Genomic DNA, 24,507 nt, shown 5'->3' on the forward strand with positions numbered 1-24,507 from the left:
TACATAAGGAGACCAATAGGTACATACAGTCAGGTGCAAAAATATTGGGACATTGACAGAATTTTCATATTTTGGCCTCTATTCACCACCACAATGGCTTTGAAATGAAACAAACAAGATGTGCTTTAACTGCAGACTTTCAGATTTAATTTGAGGGTAATTACATCCAAATCAGGTGAATGGTGTAGGAATTACAACGGTTTCTATATGTGCCTCCCACTTTTTAAGGGGCCAAAAGTAATGGGACAAACTAAACAATCCTAAATCTAACTTTCACTTTTTTATACTTTGTTGCAAATCCTTTGCAGGCAATTACAGCCTGAAGTCTGGAACGCATAGACATCACCAGACGCTGGGTTTCATCCCTGGTGATGCTCTGCCAGGCCTCTACTGCAAATGTCTTCAGTTCCTGCTTGTTCTTAGGGCATTTTCCCTTCAGTTTTGTCTTCATCAAGTGAAATGCATGCTCAATCGGATTCAGGTCAGGGGATTGACTTGGCCATTGCATAACATTTCACTATTTAGCCTTAAAAAACTCTTTGGTTGCTTTTGCAGTATGTTTCGGGTTATTGTCCAGCTGCACTATGAAGCACCATCCAATGAGTTCTGAAGCATTTGACTGAATATGAGCATATAATATTGCCAGAAACACTTCAGAATTCATTCTGCTGCTTTTGTCAGCAGTCACATCATCAATAAATACAAGGGAACCAGTTCCATTAGCAGCCATACATGTCCACTCCATGACACTACCACCACCATGCTTCACTGATGAGGTGGTATGTTTTAGATCATGAGCAGTTCCTTTCCTTCTCCATACTCTTCTCTTCCCATCACTCTGGTACAAGTTGATCTTTGTCTCATCTGTCCATAGGATGTTGTTCCAGAACTGTAATGGCTTTTTTAGATGTTGTATGGCAAACTCTAATCTGGTCTTCATGTTTTTGTGGCTCACCAATGGTTTACATCTTGTGGTGAACCTTCTATATTCACTCTTGTGAAGTCTTCTCTTGATTGTTGACTTTGACACATATACACCTACCTCCTGGAGAGTGTTCTTGATTTGGCCAACTGTTGTGAAGGGGTTTTTCTTCACCAGGGAAATAATTTTTATGTCATCCACCACAGTTGTTTTCCGTGGTCTTCCGGGTCTTTTGGTGTTGCTGAGTTCTCCGATGCGTTCTTTCTTTTTAAGAATGTTCCAAACAGTTGATTTGGCCACACCTAAAGTTTTTGCTATATCTCTGATGGGTTTGTTTTGATTTTTCAGTCTAATGATGGCTTGCTTCGCTAATAGTGACAGCTCTTTGGATCTCATATTGAGAGTCGACAGCAACTGATTCCAAATGCAAATGTCACACCTAGAATCAACTCCAGACCTTTTACCTGCTTAATTGATAATGAAATAACGAGGGAATAGCCCACACCTGTCCATGAAATAGCTTTTGAGTTGATAGTCCCATTACTTTTGGCCCCTTAAAAAGTGGGAGGCACATATAGAAACCGTTGTAATTCCTACACCGTTCACCTGATTTGGATGTAATTACCCTCAAATTAAATCTGAAAGTCTGCAGTTATAGCACATCTTGTTTGTTTCATTTCAAAGCCATTGTGGTGGTGAATAGAGGCCAAAATATTTCTATATGTCCCAATATTTATGCACCTGACTGTATATGTCCAGGGCAGTGCTAGGTTCAGGGCCGGCCCTAGCCCAAATTTTTTGGTAAGCAAGTATATTTTTTGGCACCCCCCTATGTGGTGCCCCTTTTACAGTGCGGCCGGTAGTGGTCCCCCCCTGTGCAGTGCCCCTTGTGCCCCCAGTAGTATTCCCCTTATATAGTGTCCCCAGTAGTAGTCCCCCTATGCAGTGCCCCCAGTAGTGGTACCCCCTATCCAGTGCCATCGGTAGTGGTCCCCCCTGTGCAGTGCCCCTTGTACCCCCAGTAGTATTCCCCTTATATAGTGCCCCCAGTAGTAGTCCCCCTATGCAGTACCCCCAGTAGTGGTACCCCCTATGCAGTGCCCCTTTTACAGTGCCACCGGTAGTGGTCCCCCCTGTGCAGTGCCCCTTGTGCCCCCAGTACTATTCCCCTTATATAGTGCCCTCAGTAGTAGTCCCCATATGCAGTGCCCCCAGTAGTGGTACCCCCTATAGAGTGCTCCTTTTGCAGTGCCACTGGTAGTGGTCCCCCCTGTGCAGTGCCCTTTGTGCCCCCAGTACTATTCCCCTTATATAGTGCTCCCAGTAGTAGTCCCCCTATGCAGTGCCCCCAGTAGTGGTACCCCCATGCAGTGCCCCTTTTACAGTGCCCCCAGTAGTGGTCCCCCCTGTGCAGTGCCCCTTGTGCCCCCAATAGTAAGCCCCTTATATAGTGCCCCAGTAGTACTCCCTCATGCAATGCCCTTTATATAGTGCCCCTAGTAGTAGTCCCCCCTTGTAGTGCCCCCAGTAGTAATCCCCCCCTTGTAGTGCCCCCAGTAGTATTTCCCCCCCTTGTAGTGCCCCCAGTAGTATTCCCACCCCTGGTAGTGCCCCCAGTAGTAATCCCCCCTTGTAGTGCCCCCAGTAGTAGCCCCCCCTTGTAGTGCCCCCAGTAGTAATCCCCCCTTGTGGTACCCCCAGTAGTAATTCCCCTTTGTGGTGCCCCCAGTAGTAATCCCCCCCTTGTAGTGCCCCCAGTAGTAGCCCCCCTTGTAGTGCCCCCAGTAGTAGCCCCCCTTAGGGTGCCCCAGTAGTATTCCCCCCGTGTGGTGCCCCCAGTAGTAATCCACCTCCCCCCGCCCGCAGTAGAGACGTAATAAAAAAAAAACACCTGAAATCCGCTCCTGCTGCTGGTCCCGCCGCCGATATCAGCTCCTCCGTCCGCCGCTTTGCACTATGGGAGTGACGTCATGACGTTACTCCCATTGCCCACTGCGGGAGCCGGAAGATGTCCAGCTCTGGCAGTGGGAGCAGCAGCAGATGAGTCTGTCTGACTCTCATCAGCTGCTAAATCAAACACACAGCTGCCAGCGCTGGCGGCTGTGTGTTTGTGCTGTGTAGCGCTGACCGAACTCCGTCCGGTCAGCGCTACACACGAGGTGCAGCTGTGTCACACAGACACAGTCTGTCCGTGGCCCACAGCTGAGGCGCCCTTCACTATTTGGCGACTTACGCAGCTGCGTACCATGCGTAATGGGAGAACCGGCCCTGGCTAGGTTCTTCTGCTGCTACCCCAGACTCCCGGACTTACACCAATGCTCTGGAATGGTGCCCACATCTGAAAAAAAATATTCTGCTCAGACAGGATGGACCTACTGCCGTATCTAATGGCATAATGTGATCGCTGGTCCTGTATATGCTTTAATTATGCAACACAATATACTTTGTATGATGCATATTAAAGCTGGATAAGTGCTAGTTATACCCTCTTCATGGACTGGCCACACTCGCTCTAAAATCAAGCATTTGGAAACTCCCCTCTAGAAATCCTGCGTTTGCCACTAAAAATGTATATAAAACAAATTTATATAGTGCACATATTTACACTGGCCTTCACATAAACTATTCAGTGATAAAATCAATTGGATCTTTAACTTGAGCGGTTAGTGCTATCACAGCATAAGACAGTAAAGTGTATTAGTGCCAACTAGGGCTGCATTGTATAGCATTGGTGGTAATGACAATTTTTTTTAATTAGTGGGGCTATTTTGCAATGTAGTATCATCACAAAACAATACAAGTGATCTGATTTGTTGTTTTATATGAAAACGTGTTACTTTGCAAATGAATCGTGCCATCGGCTCCCCCCAGATCGCCCACTTGTATTGTACAGTTGGAAAATGGACGCCAGGCAAGGAGGGTGCAGAGAGGTGTTGGGGCGCAAGTCTGAGAGTGTACACTGTTATAACTGGAGTCTCCCATACATTCCAGGTGAGCAGGAAAGTATGATTTATACTGCTCTGCTAGCTCCATCAAAACTTACTAATGTTAAAACTTCTGAATACCTTCTGCAGTTAAAATGTCACTTAAAGGCTAAACTATTAGCTCAATGCCACTCCTTACAGATGTTTCTGCCAAATGTCTTATTTATGATCTCCACCAAAGTATTGCTTAGTTACACAATTAAAGCACTTTCTGCATTGTTATGAGAATTCATGGAATGCTCTAAATTATTAGTCAGCATATCATAGTGAACTTAAGAATGTTACCCCCTTTTGGCAGTATTACAATTGTTACCACCTGACAGCAAAGTTGGTCTTTCAAAAGAAAAATACAGTAGTTAAAGTGCTTAAATCCCTTACAACTAGAAAATCCACAGCGATAAGTATGGGTTTTAAGTATGGGTTTTGGAAAAATTCATTAGCAAAAACAAATCTGACTTTATGTGAGAAAATTCTTAGTAATTATCCAAATAGGGATTCAAGGAGATGAGACCACATGTTCCTGTTCCTTTTATATAACATACAGTATACATACTCTGACAAAATCCAGACTTAGGGGTCTATTTATAATCTATCACAAGTTTGCCCCTTTAAATATCATCTATCCCTACTATTAGCAGTAATAACAAAATATGTTTTAAGGAAATTTAATAAGAAAATCTTGCTGGGACAGTGGCACATGATGAATTGCCCTAAACTGTAGACCTCATTCTGCTACTTTGCCTAACACAGGAGAAATCTCATACTGTATCTAATGCAACAGGTATTTCTTAAATAGCTCAATACTACCATTAACCAGGCCAAAATATCCCTTTAACAACGAGACATAACCCCTTTAGCACTCGCTAAAGAGGTTATATCCTCCTTTCAGCTTTTAACAAACAGTGGTAAGCTTAGCTAAAGATGGCGATCGCGATACGGCCCCCATTGCTGGCAATGAAGACCCAGAAAATAGAATTTTCAGTTTCAGCAAAGTCTTCCAGGCATTGCAGAGTACCCGTTGGGTGAATACGTAATGCTCAAGGCACAACAGCCCGATAGGCAGGCAGAGGGGAGGATGACGCCGAGGAGGGGGTACGTCGATGGACTATGGCATATTCATTAGTATTACTGCAATACTAAATGAAATAGGCCACTGGTAGTAAGAATGGCTATTAAATGGGGCCCAAGTACAATATAAATACACTTTTGTACGCAATGAACACTGGTTCCATTACACTACACTCTTGTTAAGAATTACTTATATGTTCGAATGTTTAGTAAGACCATAGGATGGAACTGTAAGGTACATTTGTCCATCCACTGTGCAATAAAGCCATGGAGATGCCCTGGTACTACTTTAGTGATTCAATGTCATGGAGTGAAATAAATTTTGTTGCACCAGTTGTATTCTGTGTGTACCGACAACAGTATAGTCCCAAGTCTTATTTGTATGTAGGTGTGAAACATCTTTACAACTTCAGTTTACATATTTGTATTATACAAACAATGAACACTTTCTATATTCATTCATTATATCACTAGCCCCACCCTCAATTAAACCATATACACTATGCAGTGTGACCAATCCCACAAAGTTCCTGCAATGCACTCTGCATACAGCAATATGCTCAGCTTCAGGACTCGTGTTACCCAGCTATCTGACACCACTGCTGTAACAAAAAGGTGGAAGTTGATCTTACTCTTTACAGCAAGTGCAGTGGAATAAGAAAAAAAGAAAAAAAAAAGTTGAAGAAGAGGAACCACATACCGAAGAACTTGATCATATATAAATTAAAATGCTAGAAAAAAAAAAAAAGTAACATTCACTTACCTTAGCTGTACATGCACTGCATCGATGCCGAGTTTCATTACCTGACCCCTGTTAAAAAAGAGGAGAAAAAAAAAGATGGGTTTATAAAAACATTTGAATGAAATAGGGAGAATACAAAAATATTCATTTTTTCTTCTGGCAGCGTAAAAGAAACGACTAGCCAAAGAAATAATGAGAAATGAATGTTTTATTATTTCAAAATCTGGTTCCCATTTGACAATTGGCACTTTTGTTGCATTTTTTATTTCCAATTTCTAAAAATGGTTTAAAAGCTACTCCCCGAGTCAACATGGTTACACATACAGTTCATAACAGTCCAGTATGGACGAGAATATGAAGAGTTTAGACACAACTCAATATTCTCTTAATATTTTGTTAGTACTTGTTCATTCCAGCAACTTGGAGCTTGCAGAATTGGTTTCCGTAAACGTGTTTCACATTTTCTTTGTTAAATGTGCTTACATTTCCAAAATTACTCAAAATTAGTTTAGTAGAGGCTTGTTATTCTGCAGTCTATGCCAGGGTCTGAAACACTAGTTCCCCTTTGGTTTTCAGGGCCTGATTCAGCGATGGACTAAAATCCTGCTGCAACTGCAATTCCATACGCAGCAGACTTGCAAATATATGTGAATTATTTAGCTGAGATCTTGAGCATGGAGATGCCCACCTCTGGCGTCTCATATCTGCTGCTTACATACAAAAGCAGAAACAGTCGCACATCGAACTTCTGAGTACGCCTATACTGTCTCAGACAGAGCGGCTCTCCTAAGATACCGGGGCCTCTCCAGCTGTGAACGAAATTTCAGAGGCTCACTAGAGTATGCCCAGAAAACGGACCCCGAGACACCTGCATTTTATAAACCACCCCCCATTACATCCCCCAAATGCTCACTACTTGTCAATAACTTTGCGAAAAAAAATCCCCTCTACTACAATCACCGCTTGTGCACAGTGCGGCTTTGGCGCATGCACAATAGCAAAAAAAATAAAATAAATTGCACCACTACGTCCAACATCGATATTGCATCCATCTTTAATTAAGGTCCTTGGGTATAACTAAGTATATAACTCGCTGCGAGTAGCAGCCGTGGACACAAGTTCACCGGAGCAATTCAACATTGCTTTGGTGCGGATACAACTGATCTGAAAATCAGCTGTCTCCGCGATCCCCTTCACTGCTCATTTTGGAGCAGTGAAACTTTGCACTGCTGAGTCTGTCTCGGCAGTGCTAGTGCGCCTGCATGAACTGGGCGTCACAGGTGCACAAAGCCCCGGTGTCCGGTGGAAGGACCCGGACAGAGGCGAAGGGATCAGAGAGGATCTCTCTTCGCAAACTGTGGTTACTTCCCTTAGGGAAGTAGCGGGTTGCGGGAGCAAACGACATCTGAAGATGGTGAATACTCCAGCATCAAGCACTGAAAATATATTATTTAAGTCGCCATATTAGTGAATGGGGACTGCGGGACAGATCTGGGCTGAAAAGTAAGCAGGAGACAGTGATATGTCCTGACTTACATTTATAATGAATAGCCCCGATCCTTAATTATTACAAAAGTAGGTGAAATAGTTAATTTCTACAAAAGCAGGTGAAGTTTAAGTGATGTTTAATAGACCCCTTAATGCTGTAAAAGGATAGCCTGAGCACAGCAAATCAGGATTCAGAACTCATCTTGTTTTAATACGATTCATGGTTATTTATTACTTAAATATTAAACAGTTATTTACTGTATATTGCTCCTACCTACTACAAAGTGCTTTACAGAGCATATTTAATCTCTCTCACAAACCTCTGACTAGTGGAGCTTGAAATCTATACTCCCAATTCCTACCACACATACACTAATGATCATTTTATCAAGAGCCATATGATAACCAAATCTGTATCCCTTTAGAGAATGGGGAAAACTGGATAAGTACCTAGAACACATCCATGCCAGTAGCAAATTGTAAAACCAAAAAATGAATTGCTGCCAGTGGCTGATTTTTTCTAGGGGATGCGGGACTGCAGCCCCTCCCAGTAAAATCCAACACCCGCAGGCACTGCCTAGGCTAGCAGCAGTGGTAGTGACTTCTCATTGGAAGCACTACCTTGCTGATCACAGCAAGACAGGCAGTCCCAGGGGGAGGTCTTCTCCTGGGACTGCCAGTCTGGACTGCAATAGCAGAGAGAGAGGGCTTCCCATGGGAAACCATTCCCCTGCTATAATGGCTGTCCTATCTGACTCATAGGGGCTGCAGCTAATGCAGCCCCTAAAAGCCAGCCTGTCTGCTAGCCTAGCAACAGCTCCTGACTTAAGCCACGCCCCTTACTTAGGCCACGACCTGACAGACTTAAGTCCCGCCTCCCGGTGACTTAGTCTGTTAATCACCGGGATGGCAAGGGAGGAGAGGGAGGATGTGCACTACAGACCCCCCCCTGCCAGACAGGTAAGGAACCGCCGCTGCTGGTAATAGTAGCTGAAGTGCAAATTACAACAAAAAATTATGCAAAACCAGATACTATACTGAACAAATTCAAACATAGTTTTACCATCAGGACCAGCACTATTATTAGGTTACCCTAGTTGGTGCCTAGGGTGACAACAGTTATTGGGCACCTTAAACACAAACATTATGTTATCCAGCGATTTTAATGCAGGTCCGACGAGAGCTGCGCCGGGCCCAGGTGATAGGGGGCGTGGACTAATCATGGGAGGTGTGGCCATGCCCCCTTAAAAAATTAACTTTTACTTTTTCCAGTGCCGCTACACACTGGGGAGGGGGCGCTGTGTGCCCGGCACACAGCCAATGTGGGGCACGATCACTCCAAATAGGCATAGGAGACTGCTCCGGCTGCTGCTTTAGGAGCCACGAGCAGTCTCTCTGTGCAGCCCAGCACACAGCAGCATGTGCTGGGCTGCTGTGACTTAAGAGGGAGGGGGAGCGGTGCTGGACCCGGGCCCCCGCCGGGCCCCTGCAGCAAGCCCGGGCAATTTGTACCCGCTCCCCCCCTCTCGGCGCCCCTGCTTATACGGCATCCTTATACGGAGCAACAGATGCACACAAGAAAGAGGTAGCCAGCAGCTTCCTACATCTGAATCTGCTGCTCCTTCAGATTAGGGTAATGCTAGCAATGGGGCACTTGGCAATGAGGTTACAGCAAAGCGCCACACTCCCAGTCTGAAGAGCAGAGGATGCTATCCCCAATTCTAGCCTGAAAAGTAAAGTATCACTTTGAATAGTGTGCTGCTTCAGAGTTGAGGGAGGGTTGCAGTCTATAGCCCTCAGAGGGCTTGTACTTCGCTACAACCCAAAAACAACTCAAATTGACACAAAGCCTAAAGAAAATCACACAGCTTTGTGTATATAGACATCTACACTTGATGGCCGGTGGAAGTCTTCAAAACCAGTGGTACTTCCGGTGAAAAATGGAAGAGAGGCGCCTCCTAGGTTTAGTATTTTCAGTAATTCAATAGGACACAAAATAAATTAATATGCTCGTATCAGAGCTAAATATAAATGCAATATTAAGATACAACGAGATACAATTGCTCCAACTCAAGAGTGCGATTTCCAATACGCTGAGGTAGTCACCAAACCTCCAAATGTCATATATGAATAAAGTACTTGCGTTCTGTGCACACCCTCCGGGGTATAGATATCAATCAATCAGAAAATGTTCCAAAAATAAGGAAATATTTCTTCTCGCTTTACCGGTTCTAATCCAAGGATTCTGCAGTTGATAAAGCATTTTATATTCTATGGTAATTTCTCCTCCATAAGGGTATATAGAAAAAAACATATATACATAGATCGTATATAGTGAAATATTGTTTAATGTACACAAAAATAAAATATAAAACCACCACACAAATATTCAGCAGTGTACCAGATAATGGGGGGTGCAAATCTCTCACACCCACAATAGCATATAGGTAGATAGAATCCAGATACCTCCCGGCTATAGGTGCCTGGATCACTCCCAATATGTCCACCCTTCACCTGCGTAGCTTCTTTCCTCCACCGTGTTTCGGCTTTTCTATGGCCTTTATCAAGGTGTGTGTTTCTAGTGGACCTGTATCCTATATATACCCTTAAAACTCTTCCCATTGATTGTTGGTCAATTCCTTCCCATTCATATTAAAAAAAAACCTTCACTTATATGTTGGGTCTTCAACCCATAAGTTCAATTAATACATCGCTCTCCTTCATTATCGTAATATTTGGTTGATGTATAAATAGTTAAGATCATAAAATTCATTAAAACGCTGCGTGCGCTCCACCATTTGAACGCATGTTACTTCCGGTTCCCGTGTATCTAAGATTCATCCAAAAAGTCACTTCCTGGTTGTTTTGCCGGAAATAGAGTATGCACCCGTGCTATTGACTACTCTGGGTGCCTCACACCATCTGGAAATGCCCTCTATTGCACTGATCCACATAGCGCCCAGCATAATGTCCTTCCCGGAAAAAGCCTTGCAGGATTTTGCCTGGGATTATGGAGATCTCCGTGATTACACGGATTTCTCTGGAAGTTACACATACCTCCCTGGTGGAAGTGATGAATGGGTCTTTCCTGTTTGAGTGATGTGTTGTCTAGGCAACACTTGACACTAATACAGACCGGATGTTTATGTAGTTTCCTAGACAATATTAACATATTTGCTCAGGTAATAATGGAATATATAAATATAGCGTATAGATACAATATAATACACATTCTAAAAGGACATATGAATAATAAGTTCCTAAAATTATAAGTATGTATATAGAATGTGCAAAATAGACAGAATTCATAAATACATAATAGTCAAAATTCTAAATGGATGGGTAAATTATAATATATAATAAATATTACTAAAATCCTATAAATAATACTTTTAGAAACACCATTTAAGTTCAAACTCAATATTTAGACCTCTGGGGATGAGCGTGCCCATTTCATATATCCACTTCATCTCTGTTGTTTGTGTTAAGGACTGTTGGATATTATTTTTCCGCCAATTACTATAGACCTGTTTAATCCCTATCACTCTATTCAATGCTTTAAATTTACAGCCATGCTGATCTTTAAAATGTTTCGATAGGGAATGGCCTTTTACCCTATTTTTTATATTTCGTAGGTGTTCCGCCCATCTTTCCTTTAAAGGTCTTGATGTACAGCCTATTTACTGGAGGTCACATTCACACTCCTTTAGAAAAATAAAATTTTTAGTATTGCAGGTTATAAATTCTGTAATTTCATATGATTTTGTTTGTAACCCTCGAGTTAAATTTCTCCATTTTACTAGGTGGAGTATTATGGTTTCTACACATCATGCACAATCCACACCTGTGGAAACCTACCGTTTAATTCTACTTGATTTCTTTGGAGGTATGGCACTCCTAACCAATTTATTTCACAAATTCTGCACTTTCCTATAAATAAATCTAGGTTTCTGGGAGAAAATTGGTTCCAAAATAGGGTCCCTTAATAGCAAATGCCAGTGCTTTTTTTTATCACTTTTTCCATCTCTTTGTGTTGGTTGTTAAATGACATAATGATGGTTAGAGATGCATTATTCTCATTCTCTCTAATTTTGGAATTAATAGATTTTCCCTATCGGTCTCTTTAATCTCCTTAATATGTTCATCCAGTATACCTTCGTTGTATCCTTTATATAAAAATGTTTTCTTAATATTATTCGCTTGTTGTTCAAAAACTTTTATATCCATACAATGTCGTCTGATTCTTTGTATCTGTCTTTCGGCACATTCCTTATCCATGTTGGATGAGGATTGTTCTTAGTGGATATATACGAATTGCTCTCCATTGGTTTACAAAATGTTTTGGTTTTCACTTCACCATTTTCCACATAAATAGTTCAAATTAATCTCTACTGGTATTAAAAATAAGATTAATATTAAAATCATTATCATTTAATAAGTCACAGAAAATTTTAAGACTCTTATCCTCACCTTCCCAGATAAACAAAATATCATCGATAAAACAAAACCACATTTTTATATTCTTTAAAAAATTATTGTTAGTCCATATGTATAACTTCTCCCACAGACCCATAAATAAGTTGGCGTACGAAGGGGCAAAATGTGTGCCCATTGCCGTACCTATTTTGTGTTGGTAAAATTTCCCATTGTGCCAGAAAAAAATATTGTTTAAAACAAATTTAATACCGTCTAAAATGAATAAAATTCTCATTTTCTAAATCACTAAATTCTAAAAACTGTTTCGTAGCCTCTAACCCTTGTGAATGTTCAATCACAGTGTAGAGGCTACTCACATCCGCAGTGGTCAATATATAATTTTCTTGCCATTTTACACTATTAAGTTCGTTAAAATGTCCATACTATCCTTAATATAGGTTGGCTGTTAAAGATTCCGTACCCGCCATTATGGGTCTTCCTGGCGGATTAAGGGGGTTCTTATGGATTGTAGGTAAAATATAAAATACTGGAAGACTCAGATTTTTCACATTTATATATTTTTCTTCCTTCGCCATAATCTTTCCATCTTCTTTATATTTCTGAAGTAACTTTTAATTCTTCCTGTATACGATCGCTAGGGTTACTTCTTAATGGTACATATGTTTTCCTGTCTTCCAGTTGTCTCTTAATTTCATCTTCATATTTCTCTTTATCCATTATAATGACTCCTCTCCCCTTGTCTGCAGGCTTTATTATATATCAGAATTCTCACTGAAGCCTTTTAAGCCTTCCCTCTCACTTTTATTCATATTCTGATTCGTACCCCATTTCGGGGTAATTTTTTCTAAATCTCCGGTGACTACCTTATTGAAACTATCCACAAAGCAGCCCCTTTTAAAAGTGGGGTTAGAAACGGATTTTGGTTTAAAAGGATTTCTTTCATTTGTGGTTTCACCTTTTTGACTTCTTTAGGGAAATTTTTCTTATAAACCTTTGAATATCTAAATCCCAGGCAAAATCCTGCGATGCTTTTCCCGGGAAGGACATTATGCCGGGCGCTATGTGAATCAGCGCAATGGAGGGCATTTCCAGATGGTTTGAGGCACCCAGCGTAGTCAATAACGTGGGTGCACACACTATTTCCGGCAAAACAGCCAGGAAGAGCCTTTTTGGACGAATCTTAGGTACACGGGAACCGGAAGTAACGTGCATTCCACTGACAGAACGCACGCAGCATTTTAATGAATTTTATGATCTTAACTATTTATACATCATCCAAATATTACGAAAATGAAGGAGAGCGATGTATTAATTGAACCTATGAGTTGAGGACCCAACATATAAGTGAAGGTTTTTTTTTAATATGAATGGAAAGGAATTGACCAACAACCAATGGGAAGAGTTTTAAGGGTATATATAGGATACAGGTCCACTAGAAACACACACCTTGATAAAGGCCATAGAAAAGCTGAAACGCATTTTTTGGAGGTAGGAGAGAAGCTACGCAGGTGAAGGGTCGACATATTGGGAGTGATCCAGGCACCTATACCCGGGAGGTATCTGGGTTGTATCTACCTATATGCTATTGTGGGTGTGAGAGAATATAAATGCACTTATTGTGACATTTTTGACTTGCAAAAATATTCTAATTACTTAGCTGAGGTCTTGTGCACTGACCTTGCTGCACCAAAGAAACTGTGCAGCATGGTCATCTCCAATCGGTCCATGTGGATAGAAAGAGTGACACAAAAATAGTGTAATAACATTTTAAAATGTATTATAGCACTAAGTACATGAGGAATACAAATTAGGCTACAGGTGTGGGTGACACATAAGGGTATATTTACAAAAGCGCAGGTTTTTAGAAGTGGAGATGTTGCCCAAAGCAACCAATCAGATTCTAGCTATTATCTTCTAGATGGTGCTAGATAACTGTTTAGTAGAATCTGGTTGCTATGGGCAACATGTCCACTTCTAAAATCCCACAGTTTAGTAAATATACACCATAGTCCCAAATTTTCAAGGAATTCAAATCACTAGAAAGTTTTATATAGACTCACAAGGAGTGACTAATATTTGCACAGCTGCTAAGGGCCCTGCTCCCCTCTGCCATCTCCATTGAGCACTGCAGGAATGGAGCTCTGATGTCCTCTCTCTCTCCAAGCAGGAAGTGCAGAATTGTTCACAGGAACAACAGATAGCAACAAGAGCAGGGCAGCTAAGCTGGTAAGATACCTGAGAGGAGCGATGTATGGGGAACATAGTGATATTAGGCCAGCCAGGGGTATTGATTTTAAAGATATTAAGGAGATTACCAACATGAAAATGATGGGTGACTAGGCAGGAGTGCGGAGCTAGACACGCTCCCTCTGGTGACACAAGGTGTTTCTCCTTAGAAATGTTATGGATCCCTTAGAAATATACAAACAACACAAGAAAATGTTAAAATTACTCCCCTGGTTATTATAAATCCATATGGGAAGGGTGTAAGTATTTGACTGGGAATATCTGTTACCTAAAGGGAAAATAATTAGGCAACATGACAGTCATGATGTAGGTGGTTATCCACTGAAATGGCGGTTGGGCGAATGGTTCACGCTGTATATTGTCACCAGGCGCTTGATAAGTATATTGTCTGCCTTAATGCATTGCATATGCGACATGCACAATTGGATGGCCTTCATACATGGCTGTACTTTAATACATTAATAAAAAAAAAATCGCATCATTAGGCCAGTCTCTCCTTTAGCTTCCTTTGAAGCTGAATTGTTATGATAGCAATGTAGTCAGGATGCCGGCGATCGAAATGCCGACCACCAGAATCCCGACCCTGAAAGCCCAGCATGGGACTAAAGATAGGTGTCCAAATACCGACGCCTATCATTAGCTCCATACTGAAATCCCGCCGCCAGGCATACCGAACAAAGGTTAGCTGGGCGTCGCAAGCTGTTAGCCATGGGGGGCTTAGGTTTAGGCAGGTGGCCTTAGGGATAGGCACCCCCCAGGAGGGTTAGTCTAGGGAAAGGGGGGTTTAGGGTTAGGCACCCGCTGGGAGGGTTAGGTTTAGGGTGCCGAGATGGGGGTTTAGGCACCACGGGAGGGGACTTTGGGTTAGGCACCACCCCCAGAGTCTTAAGGTTAGGCACCACCAGGGGAGGGATAGGAGGGGGGGGAGAGGGGAGGGTTAAAATATACATACCAGCCGATGTCGGGATTTTGACCTGTCAGGCTTCCAGGGTTGGGATTTGAACCCAACCCGTTATGATATTTATGTACGTGACTACAGCACCCAGATAGATATTGAAATCATCATTAAGTGTGTGCAGTTTTACTCTTGTACTCATATATACATACATACATAACATACACCAATCAGCTATAACATTCATTAAAACCACCCGCCTAATATTGTGCAGGTACCCCCCCTCATGCCATCAGAACAGCTCGGACACGTCGAGGCATGGACTCGAAAAGACATCTGAAGGTGTCCTGTGGTATCTGGCACCAAGGCGTTAGCAGCGGATCCTTTTATTCCTGTTAGTTGCGAGGTGGGGCCTCCATGACTCGTCGTTCCAGCACATTCCACATATGCTCAATCAAGTCAACACCTTGAACTCTGCCATGTTCCTCAAACCATTCCTGAACAATATTTGCAGTGTGGCAGGCCGCATTATTCTGCTGAAAGAGACCACTGCCATCAGTGAATAACATTGCCATGAAGGGGTGTGTTTGATCTGCACCAACGTTTAAGTAGGTGGTATGTGTCACAGTAACATGCACATAAAATTTCAGTACCCAAGGTTTCCCCGTGCATCACACTGCTTCCCCCAGTTGCCTTCTTCCCATAGTGTATCCTCGTGCCATCTCTTCCTCAGGTAAACGGCGCACAGGAACCCAGCCGTTCACAAAAAGAAAAACGATTTTTCAGACCAGGCCACCTTATTCCATTGCTCCAGTTCAGATGCTCACATGCCCATTGTAGGCGCTTTTATCAGATGACAGGTTAGCATTAGAGATGTGCGCTGACCCTCGTGTTTTGGATTTGGATCCCCCTGGTTTTGCCAAAACCTCACCTCCGTGTTTTGTTTTTGTGTTTTGGTTTTGAATCTGGATTTTTTCTTAAAAAATCATAAAAACAGCTAAAATCAAATAAAATGGGCCTGTTTTTGTTCCTACAGTATAATTAACCTTAATAACATTTATTTACAGTAATTTTCAATCAATTTTGACCACCTCACAATATTATTTGCTTCATCTAGTTAAGGCCAAAAGGTTGCATCCAGCTAGCTAGCTGACTAAGCTAAGTAGCACAGTGGGCGGCACTAACATGTGGCAATTCAGCTTCTAATTTCACACACAGATGCAGTGTGTTATACAGTGTGAGTTGGATACACCAATGGTGCACTTACTGTGACAGCAGTGTCGGCAGAGCGGGGTTGCTGGCAGTGTCCTCAGTACATGGGATGGCAGTGCTGTGGTGCTGGCAGTGTCCTCAGTGAAGGGTACCAGTGATGTCGGCAGTGCGGGGGTGCCAGCGGTGTCTTTAGTGCAGGTTTGCTGACTGTCAGCAGTGCGGGGGTTGCTGGCGGTGTCCTCAGTACATGGAATGGCAGTGCTGCGGTGCTGGCAGTGTCCTCAGTGAAGGGTACTGGTGATGTCGGCAGTGCCAGCGGTGTCTTTAGTGCAGGTTTGCTGGCTGTGTCGGCGGTTCGAGGGTTGCTGGCGGTGTCCTCAGTACATGGAATGGCAGTGCTGCAGTGCTACCATTGTTCTCAGTGAAGGGTACCGGTGGTGTCAGCAGAGCAGGGGTGCCAGCGGTGTCCTCAGTGCAGGTTTGCTGACTGTGTCAGCAGTGCAGGGGTGTTCTCAAAGCAGGGTGCCGGTGGTGTCGGCAGAGCGGGGTGCCAGCGGTGTCCTCAGTGCAGGTTTGCTGACCGTGTCAGCAGTGCAGGGGTGTTCTCAATGCAGGGTGCCGGCGGTGTTGGCTGAGCGGGGCTGCCAGTGGAGTCCTCAGTGCATGTGTACTGGTGGTGTCCTCAGTTTGGGAGTGTTGGCAGTGTGGGGGTCGCCGACGGTGTCCTCAGTACATGGGGCAGCAATGCAGGGGTGCCGGTGGTGTCAGCAGCGGGGGATGCTGCCAGCGGGGGTGCTGGTGGTGTTGGCAGCGGGGGGTGCCGGTGGTGTCAGGCGGCGGGGAATGGCGGGCGCCATCTTTTTCTTCTGTGTGCATTTTCAATGGACTTAAAGCTGATTGGCTGAGAGCCGTGACAGACGGCTCTCTCAGCCAATCAGCGTTAAGCCCGCTCCATACAAAACCTTGCTGCCAGACAGCGGGGTCGCAAGATTTTGCCTCGGCTGAGGGATCCAGCGCAGGCGGGGAGGTCCGAGCATACTGGGAACACTCCACATGGCTTACAGTTTTGGGGATGCTCTGACCCAGTCATCTAGTTATCACAATTTGGGCCTTGTCAAAGTTTCTCAGATCCTTACACTTGTCCATTTCTCCTGCTTCCAACACATCAACTTCAAGAACTGAGGGGGGCATTCAGTTATGCGCGAGAACAGCAAAAATCCCGCACCTGCTGGGTTTTTCCTGCAGGTGTAGGATTTATGCTATTCAATTGAGCACCTACGTTTTTGTTTTTTTGCGCACCTCCAGAGCACGACCAATAATCAATGTTATTCACTTCACCTGTCAATGGTTTGACTGTAAAGGCTGACTGGTGTATATTTAAGAATTGTTGGTCTCCTCAATGGACAAGCAGTGGAAGCCTCGGCATACACCCAATTGCTACCACTGCAAAGAAGACGAGACAGACCTCGAACAGAAGGAACGGCCACAAAAGTAAAAGTGCATGCATGCGTGTATGTGTGGTGAGGTGGAGTGGGGGGCTGTTAAGAGCAGAGCCGTAACTAGACATTTTGGTGTCCCGTGCCAGAGAGAGCATTGGTGCCCGCCCCACACACATTTTTTAAATATGGACATTAGGGGCGTGGTCTCATGGGGAAGGGCCGTGACGAATCTGATTTGCCCTGTACAATGATGGAGTACTAATCCTTTTGTACAAACTGCCAGAGCCACTGTTATCAGTTGTCACTGGCAAATACTGTGTAAATCCAATGGCTGCAGTGATTATACACAATAATTATGTAGTATAATAACTCATCAGCTCTAGATGTAGGAGAGCGCTGGTGAAGCTGCAGCAGGATTTGTCCATCAGAACAAGCCTGGAGCTGGTAGTGTAGATCACTAACTGAAAGAGTGCTGCTTGTGGTGTATGTACCCTGCGCCAGTAGCTGAACTCACTGGCAAGGGTATTCAAGAAAGTGTGCTGGTAACATTGCACATATATCGGTCATATTCAATTAGAGGCGAAAAGTGCCGTTTGGCAAAAAGTTTCCACGGATTCGGACTTTCCGTCTGTTTTCAAAGTATCTCCATATTCAATTTCAGGACGATTTCGCCTAAGCAGAAACTCAATGCAATGTAATAGGCGGAAGAGGCCTATGAATAGCAGGAGAAAAGATGTGCAAAATCATTATTTTGTGGTGCAAATGTGGGGAAACGACTCAGAACCCTTGGAACAGACCCCCAAAGGACAAATCAACCTAAAACATTTTTTAAAAATTACCTCAGAACACCCTAAAAAAGTACTTTTGTTTTGGGGGCAAAAAAGTAAAAAGTGGGGGGACAAGCATAAAAACTAGCGAAAGAGGATTGCAGGTGCGTGTCGCAGGTGCGTTTTGACGTTTTATAAAAGTTCACTTTAAAGACCTAAATATATGCTAGCACCCATTTTCAAGTACCCCAAATTTGACTGGACTACTTATTTACACCCAAAAATACAGCTTTATGCCATTCTTCACCACTTATACAAAGGCGCTAATAAAAAGCAATTTAAACTACTTACGTACCCTAAACACTTATATTAGGGCTATTAGTACACATCTACATTGATTCCCTATGTCAGTGCATCTTTTTTTGGGGTACAGACTGATTTTCCCACTTCTAACAGTACTTTCCGCCTGTTCTGCATTCCGTTTTCGCCTGTTTTGGAATTGAATAGGGCGAAAAGCTGGGACACACACGAAAAGTTTTCGCCTCTGAAACAGGCAAAGGAGGCGGAAAGTAAGACAGGCAAAACTTTTCCGACTTTACGCCTCTAATTGAATACGGACCTTAAGTTAGGAATCTGCTATATTCAGAGATGGATTAAGACTCTGGGCGGCCCGTGGCACTTAAGACAAGGGGGCCCCTATGAACTAAAATACAGGCTGCACCCTACTGTCCTTTATAGACATCACCAAATGTCCCATCTCTGGGCCCCAAGCAGCTAACTATGCACCAGACTCTGCTGTCAGACACTATTCTACATAAGTGGGTGATCTAACAGTGTAACAGGAATATCAGGGCAATAGTGTAGGAGAGGAGCATGTGCGGACAGGTGGATGCGGGGAGGCATACACAGGAACCAATATCTGGAGACCAGTCACTCTGCCCCATGTCTAGCCCCATGTGTCAGGGAATTTCAGAAGTATCGGAGGGCACCCACTCCAGGCTTCTGCCACAACTGTGTGTATATCCCTCCTCAGCTACCCTCTGTGCTGTCCCTGTGCCACTGGCCCTGACCTCGAGGTGGGTGCATCCTCCCATGAGGACATACAGACAGCACACTTATCCGGAGGAGGCTTCTGCTCACATGCTACCATCTTAGTCATCTGGCCCACAGCGGCACTTTCCACAATGCGCTGGGAACCGGGGCTGCGGGTGACGAGCAGTGGACACACTGAAGTCTCACCCTTGCTTGGGGGATGGAGGGGGATGTTGCCAGGCAGCAGAGGGGACAAAGTGGGAGTGGGCCAGGGAGGAGATAGGGAAGGAGATGGGAAGGAGAGCGTTGGCCAGGGAGGAGATGGTAAGGGGTGGGGAAGTGATCAGAAACAGAGCGAGTTAGCGAGAGGAGATGCAGTGATCAAAGAGACGGAAAGGCAGAAACGGATATCTGCAGGGGCCAGCTACCAGAAGCACTGCAAGTGAAATTGATTTAAAACAGAAAATTGACAGGCGCCGTTGAACAGCGCCCCCTGCCTTGCGGCACTCTGTGCCGTGGCACATGTCGCACCGCCCTAGTTACAGCCCTGGTAACCTGCTGAGCCAGGGCTGGGTAATTTAGGGGCATGGCCTAATGTAAGGAGGCATAATCCAGTGACATGCGGGGAGGTCAATGGCTGGGGAGGCACATGTATAATAATAGTTTTTATATCAAAACTCTGGAGCATGACAGGAAGTATGATAAGGGAGGGAGCATGACAGGGGAGGCTCTGCCTACCCTGACTGCACGTCCCTGGCATAATCACACCTCCTTAAAAAAAAACTAAAAACACATACACACATATATATAAAAATTGTATTTGCAGCACTCCACAGGGTGGTGTCCTGTGCCAGGGGCAAATCCAGGTGGGGTGGACGAATAGTGTGATCGCTCTCCTCCACACATGCAAAGGCAGCAGCCTCCCTGGTCCCACCGCAGCCCAGCACACAGCAGCATGTGCTGGGGAGACAGGATGCTGCCGATTACAAGTAAGGGAGAAGGAGGGGTGGGCAGCAGTCCCAGGCCCCTGCTGGACCCCTCCATTAAGCCCAGGCAATTAGCACCCGCTTTGGAGGCGAGTGGGTTAATATGTATAACTATATTTTAGAAGTACAAAATGTTGTAATTTTCCATTTACGGTGGTATTTTATTTTTACTTTATACTCTTGTTTATTGAAATCAATATTCAAAGATGGTATTTGAAATACATCTTTTAAAATAATTAACATTTTAAAATAACAATGCTCAGAAATTGGAAGCTACATTTTAGTGAACTCATTTACGGACCATTAAACTCCAGCATTGGTAGTAAATATAACTTTTCCTAAATGTTTTTTTGCCAGTATCATTTAAAGACAACAAAAAAAAGACATGTTTTGTGTTGTCCAGGTGACCAGGGAAATAAACATGCCATACCTCTACAAGGTTTTTAAAAACAAAATTGAAAGGGACATAAGCATTAGTTTTGTCTACGTCAAAGTGTATATAAATAAAGACAGCAATATCATCATAATATATTACAATATGCTGCTTTACACCTTTGCACAAGCATGGTATAAGACCAATATACAATTCACAAACAAAAACAGAATAAAAATGATTCTGCTGTATCTGTGCTACATTTCTTAAGTTATAGAAAACCCAAAACATACTATTTTCCAGTTCATAAATTCAAAATGTGTATTTCATTTCAGTTAATTTAAAGAGCTGTATTGTAACTGTTCCCTGGTGGCATTTGTAGAGCACTTGCCCAGAAATGTTATTGAATTTCAGTGCTAGTTATGTTCACAAAATGTGGTTAGATTGCATTAAAAAAAAAAAAAAAAAAAAGAAGTCATGAACCTTAATAAAAGCTAACAATTAAAAACTTCAAATCAGTGTCAGAATAAAACTTTAATACATTTGTGCACTAGAGGTATCTACAAACGTGTTGGTAACACTGTTCGTTTCCACATATTGAAAGTATACAATTAATAAACCAGAGCATTGTAAAATAGACCATTTTAACAACCAAAGCTTCAAAGTGAATTGCAGGTTCCCACTAGTCCAGTTCATACTTGCCTACCCTCCCATTGCGGCGCAGAATTCTATTGTAATTCTTTGATTCATTTACTTGCTTATAAGATAGGGGTCTATATAGTGTGCTTATCTCTGTATACAATAGCTAATTAGATGGGGGAATCTTATAGTTAGTGACATTTTCTAGTTAAAATTTCCACTACATAGTGGATTGTGCCCTATGTAGGGATTTTGCTTATCTAGCCCGATTACATCTGGTTCTGTTACTGACCGCTGTTAAAATGCTTCGTTTAATGGGTTGTTTATTGTTGCCTGGTGACGAGGATTAGGTACATCACGTGGTGTGCGCCGATTCAAGGATTCCGATGACGTCATCATTAACAGCAGAGTATGGCAGACAGGAACGGAGGATGTGTCGCCTCGAGGAGTCACTTATGGTGTTGGTGATGGGATATATAAAAGGTATTTGTATTGTGTTTATTCTGAAGACAGTTACATAAACTGAAACGTCAATATAGTCACTGGTAGTGTCTGTATTTGCTGTCCATGAGTGCCGCACCTTGTGGAACTTTGTTTTGGCTTAGTGTGTGGAGGCACCCAGCAAGGATACCTGCTACGACCTGAGTGCCAGTCCTGTGATTTACTTATATATATATATATATATATACATATACACACACACATATATACATACATACACACAGGTGCATAAATATTGGGACATTGACAGAATTTTCATATTTTGGCCTCTATTCACCACCACAATGGCTTTGAAATGAAACAAACAAGATGTGCTTTAATTGCAGACTTTCAGATTTAATTTGAGGGTAATTACATCCAAATCAGGTGGACGGTGTAGGAATTACAACGGTTTCTATATGTGCCTCCCACTTTTTAAGGGGCCAAAAGTAATGGGACTATCAACTCAAAAGCTATTTCATGGACAGGTGTGGGCTATTCCCTCATTATTTCATTATCAATTAAGCAGGTAAAAGGTCTGGAGTTGATTCTAGGTGTGACATTTGCATTTGGAATCAGTTGCTGTCGACTCTCAATATGAGATCCAAAGAGCTGTCACTATCAGTTAAGCAAGCCATAATTAGGCTGAAAAATCAAAACAAACCCATCAGAGAGATAGCAAAAACATTAGGTGTGGCCAAATCAACTGTTTGGAACATTCTTAAAAAGAAAGAACGCACCAGAGAGTAGGTGTATATGCGTCAAAGTCAACAATCAAGAGAAGACTTCACAAGAGTGAATATAGAGGGTTCACCACAAGATGTAAACCATTGGTGAGCCTCAAAAACAGGAAGACCAGATTAGAGTTTGCCAAACAACATCTAAAAAAGCCATTGCAGTTCTGGAACAACATCCTATGGACAGATGAGACAATGATCAACTTATACCAGAGTGATGAGAAGAGAAGAGTATGGAGAAGGAAAGGAACTGCTCATGATCCAAAACATACAAAACATACCACCTCATCAGTGAAGCATGGTGGTGGTAGTGTCATGACGTGGGCATGTATGGCTGCCAATGGAACTGGTTCTCTTGTATTTATTGATGATGTGACTGCTGACAAAAGCAGCAGAATGAATTCTTAAGTGTTTCAGGCAATATTATATGCTCATATTCAGTCAAATGCTTCAGAACTCATTGGACGGCGCTTCACACTGCAGATGGACAATGACCCTAAGCATACTGCAAAAGCAACCAAAGAGTTTTTTTAAGCCTAAAAAGTGGAATGTTATGCAATGGCCAAGTCAATCCCCTGACCTGAATCCGATTGAGCATGCATTTCACTTGATGAAGACAAAACTGAAGGGGAAATGCCCCAAGAACAAGCAGGAACTGAAGACATTTGCAGTAGAGGCCTGGCAGAGCATCACCAGGGATGAAACCCAGCGTCTGGTGATGTCTATGCATTCCAGACTTCAGGCTGTAATGTATTAAAAAGTGAAAGTTAGATTTAGGATTGTTTCGTTTGTCCCATTACTTTTGGCCCCTTAAAAAGTGGGAGGCACATATAGAAACCGTTGTAATTCCTACACCGTTCACCTGATTTGGATGTAATTACCCTCAAATTAAATCTGAAAGTCTGCAGTTAAATCACATCTTGTTTGTTTGAATAGAGGCCAAAATATGAAAATTCTGTCAATGTCCCAATATTTATGCACCTGACTGTATATATATATTTTGTTTTTGTTATTGCTCACCTTTAACTTGACAAATCGATATGAAACAGTGCACTAAATAGTATAGACACACACACAGCAGTGGCACTAGATGGCAACATTTGTAACAAGACAGTTTTCTAACATTCCCACTTTCAATCTGAATAATATACCACAAATGGAAAATGCAGTTAACGAGCAGGTTATTATTTGTAAAGTACCAGCATTTTGCTAAGCCCTATACCTTTATAGGATCATACTACATAAGCCTACATATAATCATGCCTAAAGTTTATTGCCTCCATCGTATTCCTCGATTCCACACGCTCCTCATCATTGCAGTGGAGCACAGCCTTTCCCATGCCTCATCTGTGCAAAAGATACCAATAATTTGAATTATTTAATTATTTTTAATGGGGACAGCCTTCTCTATATGGAATTACACTTCTTGAATTCCGTGCAAGAGAGGAAACAGGGCTGATATCAGTCAGTAGGCTGGAAGCAGTTTAAGGACCAGTGGAGAGTGCTCCGGCCGAGCACTTTGGTCGTCTCTCAAGCGGGCACCTTCAGGAAGATTGAGGCACCCCAACAGATGGGATTGCAGGCTTACAGCTGTGCCCTAGGCAGCTGCCTCTCCTTCCCTCTGTCAGCCAGGCCCTAGCGGTTTTAAATCTGCAGATACATTTTAGGCCATTATCTGTATTGACAGGCTCAGGGATTTCTTAGCAATCAAGATGTACCTTTCAGCATTCTGTAATGGTGCTTTATGCGGTATCATGCACTGCATCAATCTTTCAGAAGTCTAAGCAGTAATCAGTCATAATTAGGATAATGAGAACATCTTGGCATATTATTTAAATTCTTAGGATCAACACATACTTGTAGAATGGATTCTTAATTTCAGCCATGCTGCTTATCCACACTGTAGTGTGACTTTTTAAATCATTTCTAGTGTCTCCAATTGATTTATTTCCACTTTTAGTTCTGCTCTTATAGGTGCTGGCACTTTACAACGCTGGTGCTGAACTGTTTGTGTAAGTAAACTATTAAAGTTAGTTTGGCGTTTTGTTAATGTTTTCAG

General features: G+C 42.9%; 1 protein-coding gene across 1 annotated transcript in view; it reads right to left on the reverse strand.

The window, feature by feature from the left end:
- LOC148540826 (uncharacterized) overlaps positions 1 to 24,507 on the reverse strand; it is a 634,690-nt gene that overhangs the window by 496,697 nt on the left and 113,486 nt on the right. The window contains exon 3 of the mRNA XM_088481958.1: positions 5,738 to 5,785. Coding sequence (XP_088338084.1) covers positions 5,738 to 5,785 — 48 coding nt within the window. The remainder of the gene's footprint in view (positions 1 to 5,737; positions 5,786 to 24,507) is intronic.

This window comes from Taudactylus pleione, unplaced genomic scaffold (assembly GCF_031769625.1).
Source record: "Taudactylus pleione unplaced genomic scaffold, aTauple2 ptg000017l, whole genome shotgun sequence".
Taxonomy (NCBI): Eukaryota; Metazoa; Chordata; class Amphibia; order Anura; family Myobatrachidae; genus Taudactylus; species Taudactylus pleione.